Here is a 25,811-nt window from a genome sequence, read left to right as displayed (position 1 = left end):
TGCATGGGGAGAAGCTGGGAAAGTTGAAGTTCACTCTCAAAATATTTTACTGATGAGCGGCTGTCCAGATGACTGTGGATTTAACATTAAATCAAAACTAAATTAAAACTACTACAATATGTAGAACAACAATCCGAAAAATGTAGTTGCTCTACTGCAAAATGTTTTGAAGCATTATTACAAAATGAGACAACCATTTATTTTTAATTTTATTTCTTTAATGAGGGACATAATGGATGGATAAGATGATCAAGGCCAAAGGATCACACAACCTAGATGGCCTATCAGGCTGGCACAACTGGGCAAGCCTGCTTCTGCAGCGAACAGCACACAAGGGAGTGATGTAGCTAGTACAGTGAGAGACAAGCCATGGTGGCTCTTCCCTTTGTTTTCTGTAAAGAGCCACTAATGGTATCTATTTTTTACTGTGTTCTTTGTTTATGTCATGTAATACTTGTATTAGGGTATTAGCAATACTGGGCTGCTTATTCATAGCTGTATATACAAGTACGTACATACATTAAGTAAATGCTAAAGAGGACTTCCCCAATTCACCCAGGAGTGTTTATGATGCTGGAGATCTTAGGTGAACGCTGAATACTCAGTGGATCTGGAGCCAGTCAGGACTGAGTGTCATGGAGCTGGTAGGATGTCTGGTTACTGCACTCACCTTCCAGGGGCTGGCAACCAGATCCTGCTCATTTTCCTTTTACCTCCCTCCTCCTCCCCTGGTGAGTTGCCTTATAACTGTCCTGTTTGCTCTCCTGTTCACTTGCCCCTGCCATGCACTTTTGCATAGTGCTTCTGATTTGCAATCACCAGTGTCCTTCCAGCAGTTAAAGCCAGTTTCACACACACCCACGTCAGTTTGAGGAAAGATGTGTTGTCAGATGCACGCTGAAAACACCCCAACTTCACACAGCACACTGTTTGCCAAGGGCGCTGGATCCACCATTCATTGTCATCTCCCCAAACGCTCATTAAAGGCAACAAAAGATTCCCAATGACTCCACTGCAAATGCTCAGCTTTGGAGGGAGCCTGATTTTTCAGATACTAATTCAGCACTGTCCAATTTCTAAGCAGCTGGGAGCCACACCTCCTATGGGTTGCACTAGTGTGGGCCATGTGAGCTCCAGCTACTGATCCCCAGGGCCACGAAACACACTCCCCCGAACCATGCACCTGGCTAGCCTGCCTCAACCTCAGCTCCCTGGCCACAGACTCCCCTACTGTACTGCACTGCTATGGCACCCAAAGCTGTGAACTCCCCCAGCACTGTAGGATGCTCTGCACTATCCTTTGAAAGCTGGAGGGAAGGGTAGTCCAGAGAACTATAACAGTATGTCAGTAACACATGAGAAAAATAGCAACACTCCAAGATACCTGGGTCGGTGGCTGATACGATGGCACCAAATAAGAGACAATCAGTAAAGTAAAAATCCCCTCCAAGCTGTTCAGTGGCTTTCATCAGGGCTACGCAGCCGTACATGATGGAGCTGTCGAATAAGCAGAAGCAACTGTCTACTGGAAATACATGCAAGCAGTATTTGAAAGAATGAAATTACCTTAAGTTGCAAGTTTAACTCGTGTAGTTACCTAAATATCCAGTCTTCTGTTCAATTTTTATATTACACAAAATCCACAGCATTTGACCAGCAGCTTGACTTGAGGCTTTAGACAAGAAGTCAAACCTGGGAACTGCTCAGTACTGTCAGATTCCATGAAGTGAATGCCCAGTACAGTAAATCCAGCTGGGAGCAAAATGGATTTAATACGTGAACTCCCCTAGGCATAAAAGTGCTTAAAAATGCAGCTGATAGACTATATGTTGAACAGTTAGTAAAACACAGCAGAGACCTTCTTGTGTCCCACAGCTCAGCAATTTCACAAGATTTGTTTTTATTTTTATTTCTGACAACATCACAGTTGTTCCCCGGCTTTTAAATCAGCCCCACCCTTACCTGAGACAAGTCAAGAAGAAGGCTGAGGTTGATTTAATCTACAACACAGGTCAGCAACATTTTTGGCCAGTGTCAAAAACACCCTAACCTTGGCCCATGCCTCAACTTGGTGTGACAGGGGAGCCACCAGGGGCCTCATCCTCATTGCTGACAATGAGTGCATGCAGGCCACTGGGCAGATGGCAGGAGAGCAACCCGGACTGTGTTGCCCCAGCCCTTGCCCTGCCATGTGCCCCAAGGTGCACGTGTAGCCATTACTGCCACAGAGCCGGTGCTGGGGCTTCAGCTGTTTGCAGCCTCCCGGCTGCCTGATGCAGCTTCTCAGAGCCCAGGCCAGCTGTGGCAGGCAGCCAGGAGGCTGCAAACAGCTGCACCAGGCTCCAGAGCCCTGGCACTGGTTCTGTGGCAGCGGCACACACACCTTGGGGCAGGGGAAAGGCCAGGGTTGTACTGCTCCAGACCCCTGCCCAGTCTTGCGCCCTGAGGTATGTGTGCAACCACCACTGTCATGGACCCCAGCCAGGGCTACAGAGCATGGTGCAGCTGTTTCCAGCCTCTCAGCTGCCTGCCACAGCCAGCCCAGGCTCTTGGCAGCTCCTGCCTGCCACAGAGCCCAGGCTGCTTGTAGCAGGGCTTGCAGCCTCCCTGCCACCTGCTGCAAGCAGCCCGGACTCTGTGGCCAGTAGCAAATGTCCAGAACCTGGGCCACCTGTAGTGTGCTGAGCAAAATGGTCTCATATGCCATGCTTTGGCATGCATGCCACGGGTTGCCAACCCCTGATCTACAACATTCTCCTCTAGAAAGCATCCTACACAATTATGACATTTTACTTCGTGGAATAAGAATTTGCTCCCTCTACCTGCACAAATGAATAATTCTAAACACAATCACAGCATGGCATAACCAGCAAAATATGAGGGCAAACCTAAGCTGTGTTCACCGATATAACACATCATAATAACTCTGGTGGCCTTCTATGACCAGATCACTAAATCCTTAGATGCAGGGGTAGCAGTGGACATAGTCTTCCTGGACTTTCGGGACGCTTTTGACACTGTCTCTCACCCCGTTCTAATTAAGAAACTGGGGGACTGTGATGTCGATACCCACACAGTCAGATGGGTCGCCAACTGGCTGGAGGGCCACACCCAGAGAGTGGTGGTGGACGGGTCATGTTTGACCTGGAGGGATGTGGGCAGTGGGGTCCCCCAGGGCTTGGTCCTTGGGCCCGCACTGTTCAGCATCTTCATCAGCAACTTGGACAAGGGGGTAAATAGCACCGTTGAAATTTGCTGATGACACTAAGATGTGGGGGGATGTGGGCATGCTAGAAGGGAGGAATAGGCTGCAATCAGACCTAGACGGGTTACAGGGGCGGGCGGATGAGAATAGGATGGGATTCAACATGGACAAGTGCAAAGTGATGCACCTGGGGAGGAACAACCAGCACCATACCTACAGGTTTGAGAACTCCCTTCTCGTCAGTACAGAGGCAGAAAAGGATCCTGGAGTCATCATTGATGCCAAGATGAACATGGGCTGGCAGCGTGGGGACACGGTCAGGAAGGCCAACTGCACCTTGTCCTGCATCCACAGATGCATCTCGAGCAGGTCCAAGGAGGTGATCCTCCCCGTCTATGCAGCACTGGTCAGGCCGCAGCTGGAGTACTGCGTCCAGTTCTGGGCGCCGCACTTCAAGAGGGATGTGGACAATATGGAGAGGGTCCAGAGGAGGCCACTCACATGATCGGGGGCAGCATGACAGGCCCTACGAGGAGAGGCTATGGGACCTGAACCTGTTCAGCCTCCACAAGAGAAGGCTGAGGGGGGATCTAGTGGCCTGTTACAAAGTAGTCAGAGGTGACCAGCAGGTACTGGGGAAGTCCCTGTTCCCCCAAGCACTGCCTGGAGTGACCAGGAATAACAGTCACAAGCTGGCAGAGGGTAGATTCAGACTAGACATCAGGAGGCGCGACTTCACAGTCAGGGCGGCTAGGATCTGGAACCGACTTCCAAGAGAAGTGGTGCTGGCTCCTACCCTGGGGGGCTTTAAGAGGAGGTTAGATGAACACCTTGCTGGGGTCGTTTGACCCCAGTGCTCTTTCCTGCCATGGCAGGGGGTCAGACTTGATGATCTGCTCAGGTCCCTTCTGACCCTAGAAACTATAAACTATGAAACTCCCCTACTGTCTTGCTTCCGACTGGCATTTTTAAATGTAAAACTGTACTGGCTGTTGCTACTTATTCTCCTATTGCAACCTACTAGCTAAAGAGCATTGATCTGCTAATCACAGGTTAGATCAGGCACAGCATACAGGGTGGACCTGGGAAGATGTTAGGTGACTGGCTTCTGAAAAGAGAAAATTTACTGTTTACTACAACCGTCTTCCTTTGTAGTAAGGAAGGGGAGGGAGACAACTCCCTCCACTCCAGAAAAGGCACACTTCCACAGAGCTTTCAGGCAAAGAAAGTTAAAAAAGAAAGAAAAAAGCTGGGAAAACCTAAATGATTTTGTTTTTAAAGTTACATCTTCTTGTAACAAGTTTCTCCAGTCTAGTCACATTCAAGTACCAGAAGAACAGATCACAGCACGGTAGCATTCTGTACTGCTCCTTAAAAACTTTTCAAGCCTTTATTCCCCATGAAGTTTCTCTACAGTTAATACTAAAGCTCTACTTGTAGAAACCCAGCCAAGTCAAGTGTAGACACTATTACAATTCAGGGTTGTATTTTTAAGCTGCATTTTATTTGTCAGACTACTCTGCTGGTTATTTTATTTATCAATTTTTTCACAATCCTACACATTATGGCTTAAAGTAGTACCTGGTATCACAAGACTTATGACACTATGGAGAAGTTTAAAGTGCGTGTGTGCGAGACAGAGAGAGAGATCTACATTTACATACACAATTATAATTATATATATAAAATTAAACTCACTACACTTATGAAAAGACACCAAGTCAAGACACACATTGATCCTCACCCACTGTTTAAAGGTAGGGAAATAAATATTCCTATTCCATGAAACGATGGGGCTGAGTGACTTGTCAGAGCTGGGATTAGAACTCCGGTTCAGGTTCTATTTCTAGAATGGGAGTCCCAGCTTCTATTTCACTCCATTTTAAGCCAATGCTGTTTACCATACTGCAAAAGAAAACAGGCTTCCAATACTCACCCTATCATAAGACAGGATATTGCAGTTCCAAGAAAGGCATATGCTAGGATTGACCCCAGGTTTCTGAAGAAATGCCTCTAGAAGAGAAAGCACACACAGCATTACAGTAGTCTTGTTGCTTTATTTTCAAGTGAGTACATGTGCCAGGGTATATGAATCAATGCAATGTTGGTATTTCATCTAAGATCTCTGGAACAAAGACTACTGTGTGCTAGATAAACAGTGATCCATAACTGCGCCCCAGATGCTACTGCAGTGCTACTTGCTGCTAATGGACAAAATGTCTTGCTTTTACCAGGTGGCTTTACTAGCTTGCTCTTGCTGAGTACTGGGGAACTGATGCGCAATACAGAAAGGACATGGCCCAAACGGGCTCATTTTCCTTCATCACATATCAGCATTTCTGAGGCTTGGCTGTTCAGTGAACAGCCTGTGGCCCATGTCTAAAAGGCTGCGCATGACCTAATTTTACTTAAGGACTTGTAAACAGTTTCTAACAGCTGCCTCCAGGGGAATTCCTGAGGAAGCTTATGTTCTCCCTCAGCGATCAGTCACACTAAAACCCCAGTTCCCCTGCCTCTGCTTTTCACAGCCCTTGATAACATGCCACATTAACTCCATACCCACACACAATATGCAAACACACACAGGAGCCTAAGCTGGCTATGAGTTTCCATTCCAGGCCTTCATCCTTCTGCATGGGATTTCCAGTAACTGATCCTTTGTACTCGCTGTGCTTTAGGGAAGTCTGTAGGCTGAAACACTAGAGAGTTTAAAGCTAACAAAATTCCCTTCTGTATGCACTACACTAGGCTCTGATACTGTGCAATGGTTATTCTAGAGATAATTACAACAGAATATGGTATCACATACTGTAAATGTGGTCTGCTGACCTTGGCACTGTGTTGCTGTACTCTAAGAACCAACACTCTAAAATGCTGGGAACTTTAAAATGAACACTTACCCTTTTTAAGCTGTATCCTGCATAAAATATAATTGGAGGGAGCAAGATATTGAAAAATACTTCAGGGTCAAATGTCACCTGTTGAAAAAAAGCCAAAGGTGGAATTGGTTTTTGAGAGACAAAAAAGTAGAAGCAACAGTCAACTTTATATGTAGTAAGAGACATTTCAGCCCAAAAGCTTTGTGAACAGACAAGAATCTAACATGGAAATACAATCATTTGTTGCAAAAAGTACAAATTCAAATTAGTTCCTGTAATTTCAATACATTAAATGTTCCGAATTACATTTTACCTGGACCCTGCCCCCACTGAAGTTAAAAGCAAAATACTTACTGATTCAAAATGGTGCAGGATTTGGCCCAAACTGTCTCTGACCTTCTGACAAGAGTCAGGCCATGCACAGATTGCAGATGCCAGACAGCTTACCTTTCTCAGCATTTCATTATCCTGGACATTATTGAGCTCCTGGGGACTGATCTCGCCTTTCAGGGTATACTCATAATACTTCCCACTGACATTCACTAACAGCGTGGCTGGGCTGGTCTGCACTTGGCAACTTAGGGTCACATTGTTAACGTCACTGGGAACATGGATTCCGTAGCGAAGGATGACACCCACCAGGACACCTGAAAATAAAGGCAGTGTCAGCAGTGCAACTTGCCTAGACTGCAGGCTCGTTGGGGCAGGGACTGCCTCTTTGTTCGGTGCCAGTACAGCACCTACCAGTCTATGCCAGAGGCTTGTATGTGCCACGACAATACAAAGCACCTGTTAGTATTCACCATCTAAATTCTCCCAAGAAACATGGAAAATACCTGGTGCTCCCTCTGCAACACACAGTACAAATATATGACTCTGAACTTCACCCTGGCGGCTTGTCACACCTCACATGCAAACGCTGCAAATGTGTGAAGCATGTCACTTTCTCCATGAGCAGAATTTGAACATCCCAAGATGCAGTTAATACAGGTAGGAAAATACCTTCCTTGGGTGTTGCTGGACATTGCTCTGACTTTATTGGAAGCTCTCAGGCACGAAATCCTCTACATCACACACAATAAAAGCCTCACAAAGGTGGGGGGAGAGATTTGCAGTAATCACCACCCCCTTCTGTTAGAGTGTGAGGAACACTTCTCCACGGCAGGGAGGCCTGGTGACAGTTCTGGAGGACTTTCAGACTTGTACGTGAGGTAAAAAAACACAAACCTCTCTCGGGTACTAAGGGCTAAACTCATTTTGCCAAGGGATGCATTTCCAAAGTGGATTGGTTTGCCCTAAAACTATAAAAAAAAGCCTTCTATTCTTACTAACATGCTAGCAACTTCCTGTTATCTTGAACCAGCTGCCATGGACACTGTCATTATCTCGCACCATTAGTGGGCAATGCTGTATGGTTACACCCAGGACGAGGCCATAAGTCCAGGCCTCTGTTCTGCTATGGATTCCCTCTGTGTAATGTAATGCCTAGGTTGACAATCCATTAAAATGGTTAATACTTGAGACTTCCTTTCTCCTATATATTTAGATGGTTAACCTCTCAGATCAGGGCCCATCTCTTCACATCTGTCAAATGCTGAGCACAATGGAGCTGCCTCTAGGTACAGCTGTTACACTTGTCATTCTCTTTGATATTTGTTTTTCTCTAAAACTAAATGCACCAATGTCACAATAGAGATGGAAAGCCCAACATTCCCTCTTTTCCTCTTACTCGGCTCTCCCAACATCTGCATCTGAATCAGCTGAGTGAATAAAACCCCCTGGACTGGCTGCAGCAATTTGCCAGTGAAGTTAACTGTGCTTTCTGATCAGCTGGTCTGCAGGAGGCATTGTGGTTTTAACTGGCCAGTCAGCAATTTATATAGTGCTTTTATTTCCAATGTAGTAGACTGGCTGTGCAAAGTGATGTCTTAACACCTGACTCAACAGCATTCACATACAACTGACTTCTCCCTCCTCTCCAGCCGTAATAGGGCATCAAAGACTTCCCTAACATTACTTTTTCATGCAAACAATTGTGTTAGGGAGGCTGAACTTTAAAGCCACATGAACAGTGGTTTAAAAGTGACTTGTACAGCACTGAACATTTACAAAGCATTAGTATAAATAGTGCACACCACAATTTCATGCAGTCCGATGGTTGTGGAGACTTTCCAATTAACCTCCCAGCACTTATGTGGGTTGATTATTACATCGATATGGTCTTTCAACATTCTTTACTGTCGCTGGCAAGGTGCCACAGGAACTGAACTGCGCCCTAAATACTTTTGCCAATGCCTGATTGTAGCTGAACAGTCATTTCACAAGAGCAGAATGCAGGCAAGCTGATACAGAGCTATGGCCAGAGAGAAAAACCAGAGTCCTTTCAACACATACAGTGAAAGCTTCCATGTTTTGGTGCTGATCTCCCTTTTGAAAGAGGAAATATTCTACCAGGAAAGTGAAATGCACCAGCTGGGCACTTGGCCAGGTAAAGACTCAGGGTGAATTGGGGCTGCATGGGAAGTCAGGGCAGAGAACACCTATGCAGGCATGCCCCTGCTTTAAACCAGCCAAAAAAGGAGGCTGTGACAGGACTGAGCTATGGAAGAATTGCTGATTCATGCAGATTTCCTGCTGCCAATACCTCAATCCCATGCTCATAGACTCATGTAAGCAATGAGAAGGCGCTGCAGCCTTTGCTCTAGCACCTACACTAATGTAGTAGCTGGGTGGTGGGAGTGACAGTGAAGTCTTCTTCGTGGTTCCTGGCTGGGCATGCCTGTGCTTCACCTCGAGAATGTGCCAGCTCTTCCCTACAGCTATGTAGGATCTAAGCCAGAGCACTGCATTTTACCCACAGCCAACAGTGCTCACAATTTTTTTAGGCTTTATTCTCACATTCTCACCGTGGGAACTGCACCACCCCCAAAAATGCCAGAGACCCAAGATGAGCAAAATCAGGCCTCTGGTGTACAACCAGCTTCTGCAACAGGAGACTTTTAATTAGAAGCCATAGACGAGAACAAGAGTGGCCAACCCACAGCACAGCCAGCCCTGGTTTGTGGCACGAGACAGATCAGGGATGGGGCAGGAAGCACAGTGGCAAACAGGGCAGGGAGCAGAAGGCAAGAAACAGAAAGCAGAGTAGGCTGGGAGCAGAAGAGAGCAGCAGATTGAGCAGGGGATCAGAGTGGCACATGGGGAGGCTTCAAGGCTAATCTGTGGTGCACTTGCCAAAAAGACTGATCCCCACACTGATCTGTAACTAGGAAAAGCACATCTGATGTGGCTGGGATAGGTCACCAATACAGGACACCAAAGTAACCAGTTACTTACTTGTCCAGTACTTCCTATGACACTGAAATTAAGGAGGTCTGGAAGGCAAAGATGCATAACAAATAGGTGTTTTATGTATCTTTACTTCAGTGCTCAATGTGAGGGGCAGTGGAGCACATTCACCACCCAGCATCAAAAATACCTGGCTTCCTTTTGTCTGGAAAAAACTAATCATTTAGCTACCCTTCACAGAATACAGGGAACTTCAGCTTGTCCGTGGGAGTAAAGACAATCTTAAAAATGCTATCTGCAGCTGCCTAGTGCAGACAGCCATCAGCATTAAAAACTACACTGAAAGTCCAGTTTAAATCACCTTCTATAAAACAATAACCTCTGCCTCCCCTCGGTCACCTTACTAGAGCTGCAGAAGTTCAGTCGCTGATCATTTATGGAGACCTAGAGCCTTGAAATAAGATTCTTCATAGAAAAGAGCACCAAAGAACACTGCTATGAGGAATTTCAAAGCAATCCTATCTTCACCTTTTAATACTGGGCTCAAAGCACTGCTTTATTGGATCTAGTCACCTTGCTTGGAGGCTCCATTCGGCACACTTTGCAGTCAGCTTTTCCCATATAACTGTACACGACCCCCAAGCATTTCAACATTCAGAGGTGCCTTTAAGTTCTGTATTCTTAAACTTCCCTAAGACCTGTTGCACTTTTCAATACTGTGCCTAACATCTTCTCTGGTAATATCCCATTAATAAAGAAGGAAAGGAAAAGCTCTGAATAATCCAAAATGTTTGCTCAGGCCTAAAGAGAGCTTGTGTTATACTTCTGCTTTTTTACCTGCCATTTCTCAAGCCTTTCATCCTATTAAGTGACTTTTCTGACCCCTTATTACAGCCTGAATCATCATATGTATGAACCTCTCCCCCTTGTCCTCATGCACAACTCAGCAAAGTGCCCAAGGCCTGAACTGTGGGGAAGAAGTTTTCATGGCAGAGCTGTCATTCAGTCACTTATTAAGAAATAGGAAGAATAATGCTGTTGCTTTTCTAGCTATGCCACCATATCACACTGAAGATGGATGTAACACATGATCCACACTGCACTGACCGTAGAGCTCTAAACAACCCTCCAGTTATAAATCTTGCATCTACGAGAAACACTGGTTTGAGGGGTCTGGAGTTAATCCTTATCTGGAGAGAGGTGACAATTAATTTTGGAGACAGAGGTAAAATCCAGGCAATAGGTTTACTGTATTACTTCACAGGTCACATAAATACACCATTTCAACTTGTCTTTTAAAAAAACAGTGTAAGAGCTTGTGCAGAGACAGGTGGCCTGGAGATGAAGCAGTTCTGGTGAACTGTTTCAGCGATGCCAAACTCTGACAGGATTTACTACGTCAGTTCGGTAAAAGTTATAAAAATAAAAGTCTGAACATGCTGTGCCAGCACCCTTCTAGTGGGAGCTACCTGGCTTGGAATTTGATGTGGGGGAGCTGCTGACTCAGAGGAGCAAGAACAAAGCAAGTTAAACAGCAATCTGAGCAGAGAAGCGGAGCCGCAAGCAGCATAAGAAATCAATGTAACAGAGGACTGGTGCAACAGCCACCATTTTGACTGAAACTATCGGGACTGAACTGCAGGCTTCCAGCCTAGACAAACACCACATTTACACCAGTGAAAGTAATCTTGAAACTGGCACAGAAATGGAGCAGACACACTAGTGTGGGACTGTTTGTTGCATAACTCATTTGAATAGTGTAGAACTGAATCAGGTGTAAAACTGAATCAGGAAAAATCAGGGATAAGTTACCCGTCTAAGTTACACCAGCAGATGGTCCTTTCTGCACAGCTTAATTCAAGGTAATGTTTCCCAAAGCTGACCTCAGAGGCTGGTGAGGTGCTATGACAGCTGCCTGCTGCATATGACTATCCCAGATGGCTACTTACCTGCCCCTTTTGAAGCCTGATATAATTTAGGTCAGCAGCAAAAGACACGTTCTGGGGATGACATTAAACTGTGTCCTCCACTGCCTTGTGGATGCTTCTTGGTTGAAGAAAGGCTAAGGGACTTCACTCCAACAGAAAAAGTGCTCACGCTGAAGCAACAGACAGTTAGCAGCTCTGTTCAGGTTGCTCTCTGGCAGAAGCTACAACCTCTTTGTCACTAGACTTGTTCTGGCCTTTGGATTTTGGCTCAGTGGTCTAAAGAGGGGGTGACAGGCCTAAGGCAGCCTCCACTTCTCCAAAACTCTGCCTAGGCGCATGGGCTGAAGGTCTTGGCAAGATGGTTGCAAGCATCCAAGGATGCTCGGTATAAGGGCCCTGAGGCAGCTACAAAGATTTCCAAAAAGGCCTGTTTAGGGATGGCCTGCTTGCCTTACATGAGGGTGACCCTAGAAAAGGTGGGTCAAAGAAGCCTTGCCTCACTACTTACATCCTGGCTCAATGGATTTTATAAACAGAACTGCTTGCTGCAATATGCAGACTTTGACCCCTGGATATGACACTGATCTGGATTCAGATCTGAGGAAAACAGCTGTGCTGAGTAATGACACCGCACATTTCAGAATTGATATTGCAGCTCTTCTGAAAACTCGGCTCTCAGATACAGGCTTCATAAAGGAGCAGGACTACACCATTTACTGGCATGGCACACCTAAAGGAGTAAGGAGAGAGCATAGTATAAGTTTTGCCATCAGAAATGAACTGATGTCATTGTGTGAAGTTCTGACTGCAGTGTCCATATGTACCATGCCACTTTGAGTTAGGCTACAGAAGGAATTCATCAACCTCATCAGCGTATGCAGGCTAGTGATGAGGACAGCTTCTAGCAACAGCTGAAAGAACAAATCAGCAGGATTGCATGGAAGGAATCTATCCTAGTACTCGGAGACTTCAATGCAAGACTTAGGTCCAGTGCTGAGATCTGGCTGGGATTCTGGGTAGGCACAGCATTGGGTGTATGAACAATGGTCAGAGAGTTCTTGAGCTCTGTGCCGGTCAAGGCTTATCAGTTACCAACACCTTCTTTGCTGGTAACGTCAGAAGAACGTTATGGAGACACCTGAGATCCATGACTTGGCAAGATGCCAAACCTACACTAAAAGAATCAAAAAGATTCCCAATAACAAAACTTCAGGATCTGACTGTTTACTTGTTGAAAATTAGAAACGTGCAAGCAAAGACTCACTACAAAGATTATGTGAGGTACTGCTACTCTGTTGGAAGGAATAAACTGTTCCGCAAAATTTCAAGGATGCTCGTTTCATCCAACTCTATAAAAAGAAAGGAGAGAGAAGTGACTGTAATAACCACAAAGGTATATCTTCATAGTTCCATAGTTAGTAGGGTCAGAAGGGACCTGAGCAGATCATCAAGTCCGACCCCCTGCCATGGCAGGAAAGAGTACTGGGGTCAAACAAACACAGCAAGGTGATTGTCTAGCCTGCTCTTAAAGACCCCCAGGGTAGGAGCCAGCACCACTTTGCTTGGAAGTTGGTTTCAGATCCTAGCTGCCCTGACAGTGAAGTCGTGCCTCCTGATGTCTAATCTGAATTTACCCTCTGCTAGCCTGTGACTGTTACTCCTGGTAGTGCTCAGGGGAACAGGGACTTCCCCAGTACCTGCTGGTCCCCTCTGACTAGTTTGTAACAGGCCACTAGATCCCCCCTCAGCCTTCTCTTGTGGGGGCTGAACAGGTTCAGGTCCCATAGCCTCTCCTTGTAGGGCCTGCCACACTGCCCCTGACCATGTGAGTGGCCTCCTCTGAACCCTCTCCATGTTGTCCACATGCCTCCTGAAGTGCGGCGCCCACAACTGGACGCAGTACTCCAGCTGCAGCCTGATCAATGCCGCATAGAGGGGGAGGATCACCTCCTTGGACCTGCTTGAGATGCATCTGGATGCATGACAAGGTACAGTTGGCCTTCCTGACAGCGTCCCCACACTGCTGGCCCACGTTCATCTTGGCATCAATGATGACTCCAAGATCCTTTTCTGCCTCTGCACTAATGAGAAGGGAGTTCTCCAGCCTGTAGGTATGGTGCTGGTCCTTCCTCCCCAGGTGCAGCACCTTACACTTTTCAGTGTTGAATCCCATCCTGTTCTCATTCACCCGCCCCTGTAACCCGTCTAGGTCTGATTGCAGCCTATTCCTCCCTTCTAGCATGCCCACATCCCCCCACATCTTAGTGTCATCAGCAAATTTGAACAGGATGCTTTTTACCCCCTTGTCCAAGTCACTGATGAAGATGTTGAACAGTGCGGGCCCAAAGACCGAGCCCTGGGGGACCCCACTACCCACATCCCTCCAAGTCAAAAATGACCATCCACCACCACCACTCTCTGGGTGTGGCCCTCCAGCCAGTTGGCAACCCATTTGACTGTGTAGGTGTCGACACCACAGTCCCCCAGGTTTTTAAGAGAACGGCGTAAGCGACAGTGTCAAAGGCCTTCCGAAAGTCCAGGAAGACTATGTCCACTGCCACCTCTGCATCTAAGGATTTGGTGACCTGGTCATAGAAGGCCACCAGGGTGGTCTGACAGGACCTGCCAGTAATGAACCCGAGTTGGTTGCCCCTTAGCATAATCTCTCCTGCTGGCCTGTCTTCTCAACATCACAGGAAAAATTTTAAGGCGTGTTCTTTTACCTAGACTTCAAACATTAGCTGAAAGAATCTATCCTGAGAGACAATGTGGTTTTCACTCAGAAAGGTCCACCATAGATATGGTCCTTCGTTGTAAGACGACAGCAGGAAAAGTGCAGAGAGAAGTGTATCCCACAGTACACGGCTTTTATAGATGTAACAAAAGCCATTGACACGGTCAGTCAGTCAGGCCTTTACACGGTTCTAAAAAAGCTTGCTTGTCCACCTATACTGCTAAACCTTGTGAAATTCTCATGTGATGGCATGAAGGCAACTGTAAAGTATGAAAACCAAGAGCCTGACTTGTTCAACACCAACATCGGAGTGAAGCAGGGCTGTGTACTGGTTCCCACATTGTTTAACATTTACTTTGCGTTCCTCCTTCAACACACATTCCATGATGTCTAGTGCCGAGATTAGGCACCCGCTCGAAAATGATGGAGGACTGTTTAACATTGCAAGGTTCAGAGCTAAGACAAAGGTAAAGGAGATCACTGCAAGGGACCTGTCGTTTGCAAATGATGCAGCCCTTGTGACTCACACTGTTGATGCCCTACATCTCATTACTAAGGTCTGACTCATGCAAAATCTTTGGGCTAGCAAAAAGCTTGAAGAAGACTGTTATCATGCACCAAGGCTCTTCAGAACTCATTCCTGATATCATCCTAGATGGCACCTGTCTGGATGCTGTTGACCAATTTTTCTACTTTGGCTCTACTGTTACCAGCAATGTAGATCTTGATGCCGAGCTCACTGGTAGAATCAAAGCAGGTAGGAACTTTGGTCTTTTGTGAAACAGAGCCTGGAACAATAACAAACTGTCAACTGAAGTGAAAATCTATTTATGAGACATGTTGTATTCACCCTTCTATATGGCTCAGAAACGTGGACAATCTATGTCAAACATATGCAGCTTTCATATCAGATGACTATGCAAAATTCTTTGAATAAGAAGGCAAGACAGGGTGACAAACATGGAAGTGTTAAATTGTGCTGCTATGTCACTCATGGGAACGTTGATAAGTAAGAAAAGACTCAGGTGGCTTGGTCACATCAAGCAAATACAGGATCACAGGATCCCAAAGAATGTGCTGTACTCTGAAGCTCATGAAAGGTCTGGAAAGAGAAGCAGATAGCTGCACAGATTTCAGGATGCTTGCAAAGATGACTTCGCATCCTTTGGAATCTCTGTGGCGGATTGGGAAAGGAGTGCAGAATGCCACTGTGGCTGGCAGTCAGCCTGCAGATGGAGCAAGGCACTGCAAGGCAGACTGGGTCATGTTTTTGGGAACCGGCATCAGAGAAGGAAAGAATCTGTTGCTTGGATTCAGAGCGCAGCTAGTGCATGGGTGTGCCCTATCTGTGGGTGCGACTGTCAGTCACACATTGGACTCAGCAGGTACACCACGTTCCATAAAGAGCAATTGTACCAACTGTTAAGTACAAAAATCAGTAACTTCTACCAAGGTAACTTTGTTAGAAAACCAAGGCTCTGTTCGTACAAGGGCTGTAACAGACTTTGATCCTCTCTGTTCAAAGCACAGAGGCACATGCGTAATGCACAATCACTAGTGTTATGCTAATTCTTGCCCAATGACCATTACTTTATGCCCACAGATGGAAACAAACTTCTGCACTCTGTAGAACCCAAAACATATAACTTTAGGAGGCATTTTCTGTTTGCTTTTGTAGAAATCTACATTTCTGCAGCTGCCAGCTTGAATAGCTCAGCCATAAGCACATCGTCAGGCACCACCAATTAGAATTAACAATTGAATAGAAAAATATAAAAAAGAGACCTTCTATGTTGGCTACATAGCACTTGATAATGAAGACTCCTAAAATGTACTCAATAAGGCCTTGTCTAGACAAGGATAAGCCTAGCCCAACTGCTCCCTCCAGCTTGATTAACTCACTCCATCCACACTCTTAACCCACTCAGGTCTGGTTTGGTCAAGTTACAGACTGTGTCAGGTAACCCAGGAGAAGGTGAAAGCAGTATCCCCTTGTGTTGGGTTCAATCACGTCAGTGCTGCTGTAGCTCCAGGCAATACAAAGCTACAACACTGATCTAAATCGGTCCTTCAGTGCTACTAAGTACTGCCCAATGAGACTGCCTATCTGCCCATCTCCCTGCTCAGCATCACAATGCTCAGCTTCTTTTTCCAGAGCACCTGCACCTCACTCTGGGCACCTTCCTTAGACAGCTCATTGAGCATTTTCATTAGCTCCTATAGGAATAAGATCCCCATTTTGCTTATAGTCATACAAGGAATCCTGGCTCACAAGCCTCTGTGCAACAGGTGGGCAGGACACAAACAGACAGGCGTCTGCCCCTGCGACTTCCTGGGCTTGCCGAAAGGATGGATGACAGGAACTTTCAAGCCAGTGCTTTTTCTGTGAACAATCAGAAGTAAACAGTTGAGAAGTGTCACCAGCAATTCTGGCTGCTTGCCAACAAGCCACTGTATCTCATATCATCACCACATTCAAACACAAACACAGGGAAGTTGAACAAATACCAGATACATGAGTAAAGAATGAAGTGTGAGGGTGAAGTTTGCTAGGTTAGCTCTGATTAACATAAAAACTGAATGAATTTGGACAAGAAGTGTCACCATTTAAATTACTCAGCTAACTCCAGCGCCCACTGCCCATACCCAAACCCTCCCTGCTACAGCTCCCAAATACAGTCGATACTTGGAAGATACCATGGACCAAAATCCTAATCAGTTATGAACTAGAAACAGATGGTTCTGAGTGACAAATGAAAAATTCTTAACATGAATCAAGAGAACATGTTAGATTGCATTGTACTTCCTTGTACATTATTACACATTCTGGAACCCACCCAGCTACTCAACAAAAGCCTAAAAAAGGGTATTTACCTCCACAGAGTCACTGCTAGGCAAGTACTCTACACCCTGAATAATGATTTACTCTGTGATTTCTACTCAGCGACTACCAGAGAAGAAGTCAGAAGTGGGATTAGGACCCCAATGACAAGCGCTCTTAACAGGGCAGTATCACCAGCTCAAATTCAGATGCAGGGGGGTTGAGGTGGAATTTCCAAAAATATCTAAGGGACATTTGAGCAAAAATTCCTCTGAAGGAACCAACCTCACCCCAACCTTCAAGTCACGTGATCTGAGCTCTCAACTTCCTTAGATGTTTTGCAAGTGCCTCCAAGTGCTCAGGTTGAAAAAGGCTACTCGGAGAGGTGGTGGAATGTCCATCCTTAAAAAACTGTAACAGGAGATTAACTAAGCACTAGGCTGGGATGGTGTAGCCAAGGAGGTGCCTACCTTGAGGAGGGGGTGGGGCTAAATGAACTCCTGAGGGCCTTTGCAGCCCTACTTTTCTATGATTCAACCTTATGGATAGTCAGACCCCACTTTCAATGCGCTGCATTAATGCCAGCCCCTATTTACTGCAATGCAGTGAAACCAAACTGGCACAAAATATCCCAGGGTGTGCACAAGTCCTGAGTGCAATTCCTAAATCTTTGACATGTAGTATAAATATTACCTGGTATACCAAGAGGATCACTCACATTATCCTTAGGGGGGAAACTGGCAGAGAGGCTGCATGGCAATTTAGGGAATCCTTTTATAAGCTGCCTACATGTTCTGGCTGATGTCAGGAAAATCCCTGAATCCAGGAAGGGAAGTTTATGTCATGGGTGACCACATCTGCAGCCCAATCCTCTCAGACCAGGAACATGAGCAAGAGCTCAGCTGCTACCCGTTCAGGAGAAAAAGCATCTTGGAACAATGAGGAAGCTGAAGTTGAAGATGCAAGTACAGAATGGAAAATCCCCAAATGCACAAGAAATTGAACTGGCAAGGCTGCTTTTTAGACGCCACAGAAGTGACACACCCTCCCAAGAGCCTGGGTAAACACTTAGTCTCTTAGCTGGTGACTCCGCTGGGGCAGCAACACCATAACCAGTACACGGCCTAGCTGAATACCAGCTCGGGTACGTCAGCACCAGCTGCGGTCACACCTCCGACTGTGGCCCAGACATCCCCACATGCCCGAGGAAGAGGTGAATCCAGGAGCTCTGCAGAAAGCAGGGCAGGTACGAAACCTGAGTTTGCATTCACCTCGCTAACCCATGGACGCTCGATTCACTCGAGGCACTCCGTGAAGACGGTCACGGCAGGCACATCCTGCTCGCCGAGTTATCTGGGCTGGGGGGGAAGTCTTTAACTAGGACCCACACTTGTTTGAAGAGTTATCGGGGGGGGGGGAAGGTCTTTAACTTGGACCCATGCTCGTTTGGAGAACTGGGGGGGAGGGGGGAGCAAGGTCTTTAAATCAGGACCCCCCAGTTGTTTAAAGAGTTATTCAGGGGGGAAGGTCTTTAACTAGGACCCATGCTCATTTGGAGAGTTATCCAGGGCAGGGGAAGGTCTTTAACTAGGACCCACACTTGTTTGGAGAGTTATCTAGAGGGAAAGGTCTTTAAATCAGGACCCACAGTTGTTTAGAGAGTTATTCACGGGGAAGGTCTTTAACTAGGACCCACACTCGTTTGGAGAGTTGGGGGGGGGGGGGGGAGGTTTTTAAATGAGGACCCAGGCTCGTGCAGAGAGCCATGGTGAGCAAGGGGGGTGCCAGGCGGAGGCTGCGGGCCCGCAGGGCTCATCGAGAAGCAAAGTCCCACGTAGGTGCTCCGAGAGCCAGGGCATCCGAGCGAGCCGGGTCCCCTGCGAGCGGCCTGAAGACCCTGGGCCGGGCCCCCCGCGGAGAGGCCCGGGCGGGCGGGTGCGTGCGAGAGCCGGGGCCGCCCTCACCGTAGATCATGGCCAGGCCGGTCTCGTGCAGGAAGCGCGCGCGGCGGTGTTTGAAGAGCCAGATGGTGAGGATGGTGAGGGTGAGCAGCAAGATGAAGATGACGAGGTTGGCACTGTCCTGCCGGTGGCTCTGCTCGGCCGCCCGCTCCGACACGATCTCCTCCTCCAGCGCCGCGGCCGCCGCCGCCGCCGCGGCCGCCTCACCCGCCAGCGCCAGCAGCACCAGCAGCAGGGCCCGGGGCCCCGCTCCGCCGCGCGGCGCCATGACCCGCCCCGAGCCCCGAGCCAGCCCTCTCAGGAGCCGCTCGCGCAGGACCAGGCCGCCGCCATGACAAGCCCCGCTACAACAGCCCTGCCCCGCCCGGCGCGCCCACTGCGCATGCGGGGGAGGCACCGCCCCTTCCGGTCCGTCAGTCATCGCCGCGCGCCGCCGCTGGACCGGGCGCCCCTGGCGGTGGGAGGCGGCCGCGGGGAGGGAGGCAGGGCAAGATGGCGGCCGCCTCGCTGTGGAAGGGGCTGGTGGGCGTCGGGCTCTTCGCCTTGGCCCACGCCGCCTTCTCCGCCGCGCAGCGTGAGTCACTCCCCCCCACCGCGTGACGTGACGCGGGGACCGCCGAAACCCCTGGGAGCAGGCCCGGAACTCGGCCCGCGGAGGGGGTGTCCAGATTGGGGGGGAGGGGGGTGTCCAAGACTACGGGGGGGCGGTGCAGACTAAAGGAGGGGGGTGTCCAGACCGGGGGAAAGGGGGGGGGGCGTCCAGCCCAGCGAAGAGGCTGTCATTTGGGGGGTCTGGGCTTCCCCCTGCTCGCAGCCTCTGGCATGTGGGAAGCTTTGGGCCCCGGGAAGCGTGTGGACAAGGTGGGGAGAGTCCAGCCGAGGGCAAGTGGTTGTGGGGGGGCTTGGGGACATGATGGTGAGGAGCGGGTGAGGGGATTGGGCTGACTGAGTCTGGGGAAGAGGAGACTGAGGGGGTTTGAAGAGCAGCCTTCAGCTCCCTGCAGGGGGTTGCAAAGAAGATGGAGCTGGGCTGGTCTCAGTGGGGGCAGATGACAGGACAAGGAGCAACGGGCTCAAGCTGCAGCAAGGGACGTTGAGGTTGGATATTAGGAAAAACTTTCTCATTAGTAAGTACTGAGTGGACCAGGCTCCCTGGAGATGTGGTAGAGTCTCCATCCTTTTGAAGACCCGGCTAGACCAAGCCTTGACCGGGATGATGTAGTTGGGGCTGGTCCTGCTTGGAGCAGGAGTTGGACTAGATGGGACCTGCTGAGCTCCCTTCAACCCTCACTTTTTATGACTCTGATTCAGAGGCCGTGTCCCTCCCTCCCCCGCTCAATAGCATTGGGTTTACCTTTTCTCCAAGATTATGTCCCATCCCTTTTTGAATCTGATGAAGCTGTCAACATCCGCCACATCTGGTGGCAATGCGCTCCACCCTTGGGTGAGAGGCTGGGTGACAAAGAATTTTTTTGTGTGTGCTTTAAACTGACAAGTCCTGTCAAGCCTCCCACCAGCACCGACCCAGAGGTTCCCCCTAGGAACCCATAGGTTTCAATACTCTGCCCTGCTGGGGCCTTTCTTTCCCTTTTGCAAGAGAAGAGATTGCTCTAGTTTTCTTCTGCAATCAAAACATGAGTTGAAACCAAGAGCCAGGGTGTCCCAGGGTGTTCCCAGGGTGCCTCAAGGCTCATCCAGGGGGGGTTCCCATCTGAGGAGATGAAGAACGCAGTGGTCGAGGGTGTATAGTTTTTGCAAAGAGTTCCTGGGCAGCTTTTCTGCTAGAACTGGAGCCCACGCATCACTCTAAAGGCTCCTGCTACATGTATTACACAATTGACTGGTGAATTGTGCAATCAATTTAGAGCAGCCACAGATGCAAAGTCATTATCACACTATAAAAACGTCCGTCCAGTTATAGAAAGAGTTGAGCAGCTACAAATGTAGTGCTTGACAATGTGCAACAACTCTAGAGTTGGTTTCTATCTGGCTTTCATTTGAACATGGGGCAGGGGCCCTAAGCAGTCCATTTGCATGGAGTCCTGCAAAGCACCTGCCACATTTTTCCACGTAAATGTTTATGCAGAACGCCAAGGGCATTAAAATAGATAGGAAACTCACTAGACTTCACCTGCTGCCAAAGGAGACAGTGCCAGCGTTACATGGCCCCTTGAAAGGCTCTTTCACCCCCAAGGGGGCTGTGGCCTGCACTGGTGGGGAGCCCCTGGGCTGCAAGTGCACAGTACAAAACCAGGCACTTCGGATTACCAGCACTCATGAGTCGCGTGGACAAGTGTGATGGGGAACATTATATCCAACGCAGTCAGATAGTACAGCTCACTCTCCTGCTGAAACAGCTTTTGTATAATGGGAGAAGGAAAGTATGGGTGGTGCTGGCCGGCTGACGGTTCACTTGGCAATAGCCAGTCTTCATAGAGATTGCTCTGTGGCCACTTGTTCTGCATGGTTCTCTCTTGCAGGAAGGAAAAAGTGAAATTGTTTGTTGAGGCAGGTCAGAGATGCTATCTGAAGCAGAGGATGTGGGAACAAAGCTAGGTACAGCAGACATGCATGAACTCCTTATTCTAGGGCATAACAAGGAGTCCTGGAGTTTACGTGAACTGGCTGTTACAGATAGTTCTGCCATGAAGAATGTCCCTTAAACATTACTAATGTACCAATGCCTCTGTTTTGTAGATCGCTCCTACATGAGGTTAACAGAAAAGGAAGATGAAACGTTGCCAATAGACGTAAGTTGGATGGCTTCAGCAGGGTGAAAGGGTTAAGAGTAACCACACAGTTTGGTCCTAGCTTTCTCTCCTGTGTTTCTGTCTTTTTAATGGGATTTTAACTGCACATTCCTCTGGATTCTTATCTGCAGACAGACATCTCACTGCCAGCCCCAGCTTCCAGGAAGGTGTTACAGTGCTTGCAAAGGGTGCCAGTCAGACAGAGACAGACCCCCAAGCTGGACTTTCCTCCCCTTTGCTACCACAGTGACTGGAGCACCTCACCCAGTAATTCCAGGCCTTAGAGTTAAAGCTGTGGAATGTCCTCCTCTTCAGTCCTGCTCTCTGCAGCACAAATGCCCGCCTCCCTCTGGCTTGGCCAGCTGACATCATCACCTTGATCAATACTCTTCTGGGCTGGCCTCGCCCGGGCACAATCCGCTTCAGGGCATTAGTTTTCTTATTTCTTAATATTGGTGACATGAAAAAAAATGAACAGTCAAGAAAGCAGGGGGAGGAGAGAAAGTAGTAGTGTCCCATTGCAATCCCTGGAGAAAGCATGCAGCCACTAACTTGCATTTGCAAGCACACAGAACAGTGCTCAGAGGAATACAGCATCTTCCCCAAGAACCCCACCGCATGGATCAAACTAGTGTGTAGGGTACAGACCAAGCTCTGCCAACACATAGCAGTGCTGTCCTGGGAGAGTTATTTAAATGTCTTTGTGCCTCAGTTCCTGCTCTCTCTGCAGTGGGGATGAGGTTGGTTGCTTACCTCTAAATAGAACTTTGCACGAATGAAGAGCAAGGGTGTGCAGGCTGTAGTGTCTCACGCATGGGATGGCTTTTCTGTTGCAGATAGTTCTTCAGACACTGCTGGCCTTCGCAGTCACCTGCTATGGAATAGTACATATTGCAGGAGAATTTAGAGACATGGATGCCACTTCAGAGCTAAAAAATAAGTAAGTTGGTTCACATGCTTGGTGCCTGCACATTTCACAGCACACTCCCTGAGGCAGCCACATCAAGCTGGTTTTCCTCTGCCCGACACCTCCGTAGATGTTTACTGTAGCGGTACCAGTAGCTGCCTGTCCCCCACAGTTACAGTGTCTGGCGTGCCAGATATGGTGAGGCAAGACAAATGACTGGGACACACTTTCTCTTCTTTCCCCCAACCCTCTGTGTCAGGTGGATGGAGCAGTGAAGGGAATAGGCAGATCTTAGAAAACATTCTTTTCCCACTGTCTCAGCACTTGAGGGAGTTTGAGGTGGAGGGTAAGTTGGAGGAGGCCTGCATTCTGGAGCTACAGCTGTCTGGGTAACACCAGACTTGGGTGAAACCATGCACCACAGCACTACCCAGGAGCCCCATGCTGTGATGCAGTCAGAAATCTGTGCACATAGAAGGCAATCAGTACAAAGGCATGAGTATAGAGTTTAGCTAAGGTATGATCCAAAGGAGAGGAATTGGGTAACTGAACATGGTAGTTGGCAGACTTGTACAGAGCAAACAGTAAAGACAGAAGCTGTAGCTATGTAGCTTGTTCCTATGTCAAGTGGTGTTAATCTTGTCCCTCTAGCTTCTCAGCTGCTGCCATAGGAAAGCTGTGTAATAAGTAAGCAATAAGGGAGAAAAATATAAGCACTGCAGTGTAAGAAAACCCTGGGGATTTTCAGGCAATTGTTATAAAATGACCTTTCTAAAGCAAATGTTAATTTAATATTTCAAATTTATTTTTAAAGGACATTTGACACATTAAGGAACCATCCGTCCTTTTATGTATTTAATCATCGTGGTAGAGTGTTGTTCCAGTCCCCAGACACAGTGAATTCTTCTTCAAACCAAGATGCTTTATCATCCAGCTCATCGCTGAAGTTTCGAAAACTTGAACCTCTGCGCCGTTAACATTTTTACAGATTCTAATCCTAGAACAGGACGCTAAGCTGTAATATTGGAGTTGGGGATGTAAACACTTTTTTTAATTTCTGGAGCAGTATTTATATTGATCTTCCAGACTTTATAAAATATATGTGTATATATATAAATATATATAACTAAGGACCTTCTTTGTACACGGTTAACAAAAATGACTGAATTGTGAATTGGCAATGCAGTGTAAGTTATTGCTACAATTATGCTGTGAAACACCTCTTCAAACTTTCATACATTAAACAATGTTAAATTTGATTTCTCAGTTAAAACCAATCTTACCTTTAGCAAACAGCAAATGAGTTTCTATAGCAATTAATTCACCTTGATGAGAGGGAACGTTCTAATGCTATTCGTTTTTGTGGTTTGCTTGCACTATGGTTGGCAGAACTCCTTCAGAGATATGGTGCACTGCATTGTTAATGGAGCTTGAAAAAGGGGAGAGAATGTGGGTGACCTCCTGCTCCTTGGAAAGCTGAGATGCACCTTTGGATGCAAGTTTGGGAGATGAAATGATGCTTGTCTTTGTTTTTTGTTTTCTTGCAGTGCTGAAAAGTGGCAGCCGTAATGTTTTCTAACTTCCCATTCTCGGGTTCTTTTCTTGTTACCCTTCTCTGTTGTCAGATGTAGACAGTCTTGCTGAGCATACCCCAGAGGCATCTGTACTTGTGTGAGGGAGGCATTCATTTCTGTTGGGATGATCTAACGTGTTCACCCTGTTTATCTGCTGTATTTGTATTGTTCTCTTTGCTTGTATATGCAGGAACATTTACCAAATGGCTGAGTAATGTTTCAGTACCTTAAAATACCGCCATGCAAGCTCCAGAGTCATCTTGGTACGGATGCAAGTAGGGCGTGGAGATGAGCATCCCTGTTAGCAAGCCAAAAGCGTGTTCCTGGGCCAGGTCCCTGCTGGGGTTAGCATAGCAAGGGCAGCTGTGTCCCAGTGTGACTGTCCCAGCCTTGCCTGCTGAACCTTTCACTGAAGTAAGAACATTTTGTTTTCCTTTGGAGCCATTTGGTGATTTCACAACGACCTTGTTGGGAGGGTCAGTGTTCTCAGAGGGCTGCAGCTGCCCTTATGTTTGACCCAGGCCTGCATGGTGAGGCTAACTGAAAACCACTCTTCTGTGCCTGTGGCATGCCTGAGACTGCATGGAGGCACTGTAGAGGTCCAACTAGAATCCAGGCTGCTGTGATGCCACTGCACCCTCCCACAGGCACTCAGCCTTTTTACTAGGTGGATGTTTAGGCAAAACCATTCCCTGTCCGTTCTAGCCCACCGGCCACGCAGGAGGGTCAAGACCCAACTGCTTGGGAAGCCCCCAGGGCAAGCAGAATGCCCACAGTTAGTGTTCCCCTCCCAAGAACAGTGCTGAGAGCAGGGATAGATGACTGCTCTAGGGCTAGCTGAGAGGCTGTTTCTCACAGCCAGGTCCTTGGGTTCAGTTAGACGTTCAGAAGGGGCCCCTGCAGCAGCAGCTTCTCCACAAGTTATTTCGCACCATGGGGATTGCAGATGACCCAAGGACAGTGGCACATCTCAGATGCCCAGTTCAACTGCAGCCCATGTTCAGCTCATTTCTCTTGTCAAGCATAGCCGCTTTAGCCCTGGAGCCACAGTGGAGATGGCTGTGCATTCCCAGTGGGCAGCATGCCCCGGCTAGCTGTGGAGGAGCTCTGACTTAAGGAAAGGAGGGGCAAGTGGGCACAGGCAGGGCACCACTCACTGTGGCAGGCCTTTTAATTTCATTTGGCAGCCTACCATTTGCAAAAGGCCTTTGAGAGCAAGGCTACTTGCTCACTAACATCTAGGGAGCCCCTCAGGCTGCACAGAGCCACCCAGTGCAGACAGTCCTGCATGAAGCCTGGAGTTGTACTCCAAGCAAGCTGTTCCCATCTTGTGCTGTGGCTCAGGAGCCTGCTATGCCACAGCAGCTGCCTCTGGCCAGTTAATTGCACAAGGAGTAGCCTTGCTCTTCAGCAACTATTGTCTCACCAAGCTGTATAAATAACCTTTTTTTCTTATCTTGCAAATATCCAATAAAGAACTGCTACCCTGATGGAGCTGCTGGGAGTCGTTTCTCTTGTACCTCTCCTGCACCACGTTGCCACCAGGTCGGATGCCTGACCCATTTCAATACAGGCATTTGTCCTCATGCCCCTGCCCCGTCTCTGCCCTGGGGCACTGGCCACGCCTGGGTGGCTGTGGGAGTCAAAGAAAGCATCACAGTGACAGGAGTGTTGCAGCAGTGAAGCCAGCTTCTATGTGCGATAAGTCTTGGGCCTGCCCTTTAGGTTGACTGCAGACTTCAGAGCTCTGCGACTGTCCAAATG

At 47.9% G+C, this 25,811-nt stretch overlaps 2 protein-coding genes across 3 annotated transcripts in view; one reads left to right on the top strand and one right to left on the bottom strand.

Annotated features, from left to right (window-relative positions):
• SLC9A6 (solute carrier family 9 member A6) overlaps positions 1-19,189 on the bottom strand; it is a 39,437-nt gene extending 20,248 nt beyond the window's left edge. For both annotated transcript variants that reach the window (XR_016443881.1, XM_090060469.1), the window contains exons 1-5: positions 18,820-19,189; positions 6,532-6,731; positions 6,106-6,183; positions 5,142-5,218; positions 1,385-1,497 (exon numbers count right to left, since the gene is read on the bottom strand). Coding sequence is in view for 1 of the 2 variants with exons in the window: in XM_090060469.1 (XP_089916595.1) it covers positions 1,385-1,497; positions 5,142-5,218; positions 6,106-6,183; positions 6,532-6,731; positions 18,820-19,084 (733 nt within the window). In the remaining variant the exon portion in view is untranslated. The remainder of the gene's footprint in view (positions 1-1,384; positions 1,498-5,141; positions 5,219-6,105; positions 6,184-6,531; positions 6,732-18,819) is intronic.
• Positions 19,190-19,231: 42 nt separating this feature from the next.
• On the top strand, positions 19,232-25,537 carry MMGT1 (membrane magnesium transporter 1). The gene is made up of 4 exons (XM_090060470.1): positions 19,232-19,390; positions 21,514-21,566; positions 22,403-22,506; positions 23,288-25,537. Exons 1-4 carry the CDS (start codon positions 19,309-19,311, stop codon positions 23,448-23,450), a joined length of 402 nt encoding a protein of 133 aa, XP_089916596.1. The 5' UTR covers positions 19,232-19,308; the 3' UTR covers positions 23,451-25,537.
• The last annotated feature ends 274 nt before the right edge of the window (positions 25,538-25,811 follow it).

This window comes from Crocodylus siamensis, chromosome 8, assembly GCF_052110815.1.
Source record: "Crocodylus siamensis isolate JL-2025a chromosome 8, ASM5211081v1, whole genome shotgun sequence".
Lineage (NCBI taxonomy): Eukaryota > Metazoa > Chordata > Crocodylia > Crocodylidae > Crocodylus > Crocodylus siamensis.
This window is presented reverse-complemented; position numbering and strand designations above follow the sequence as displayed.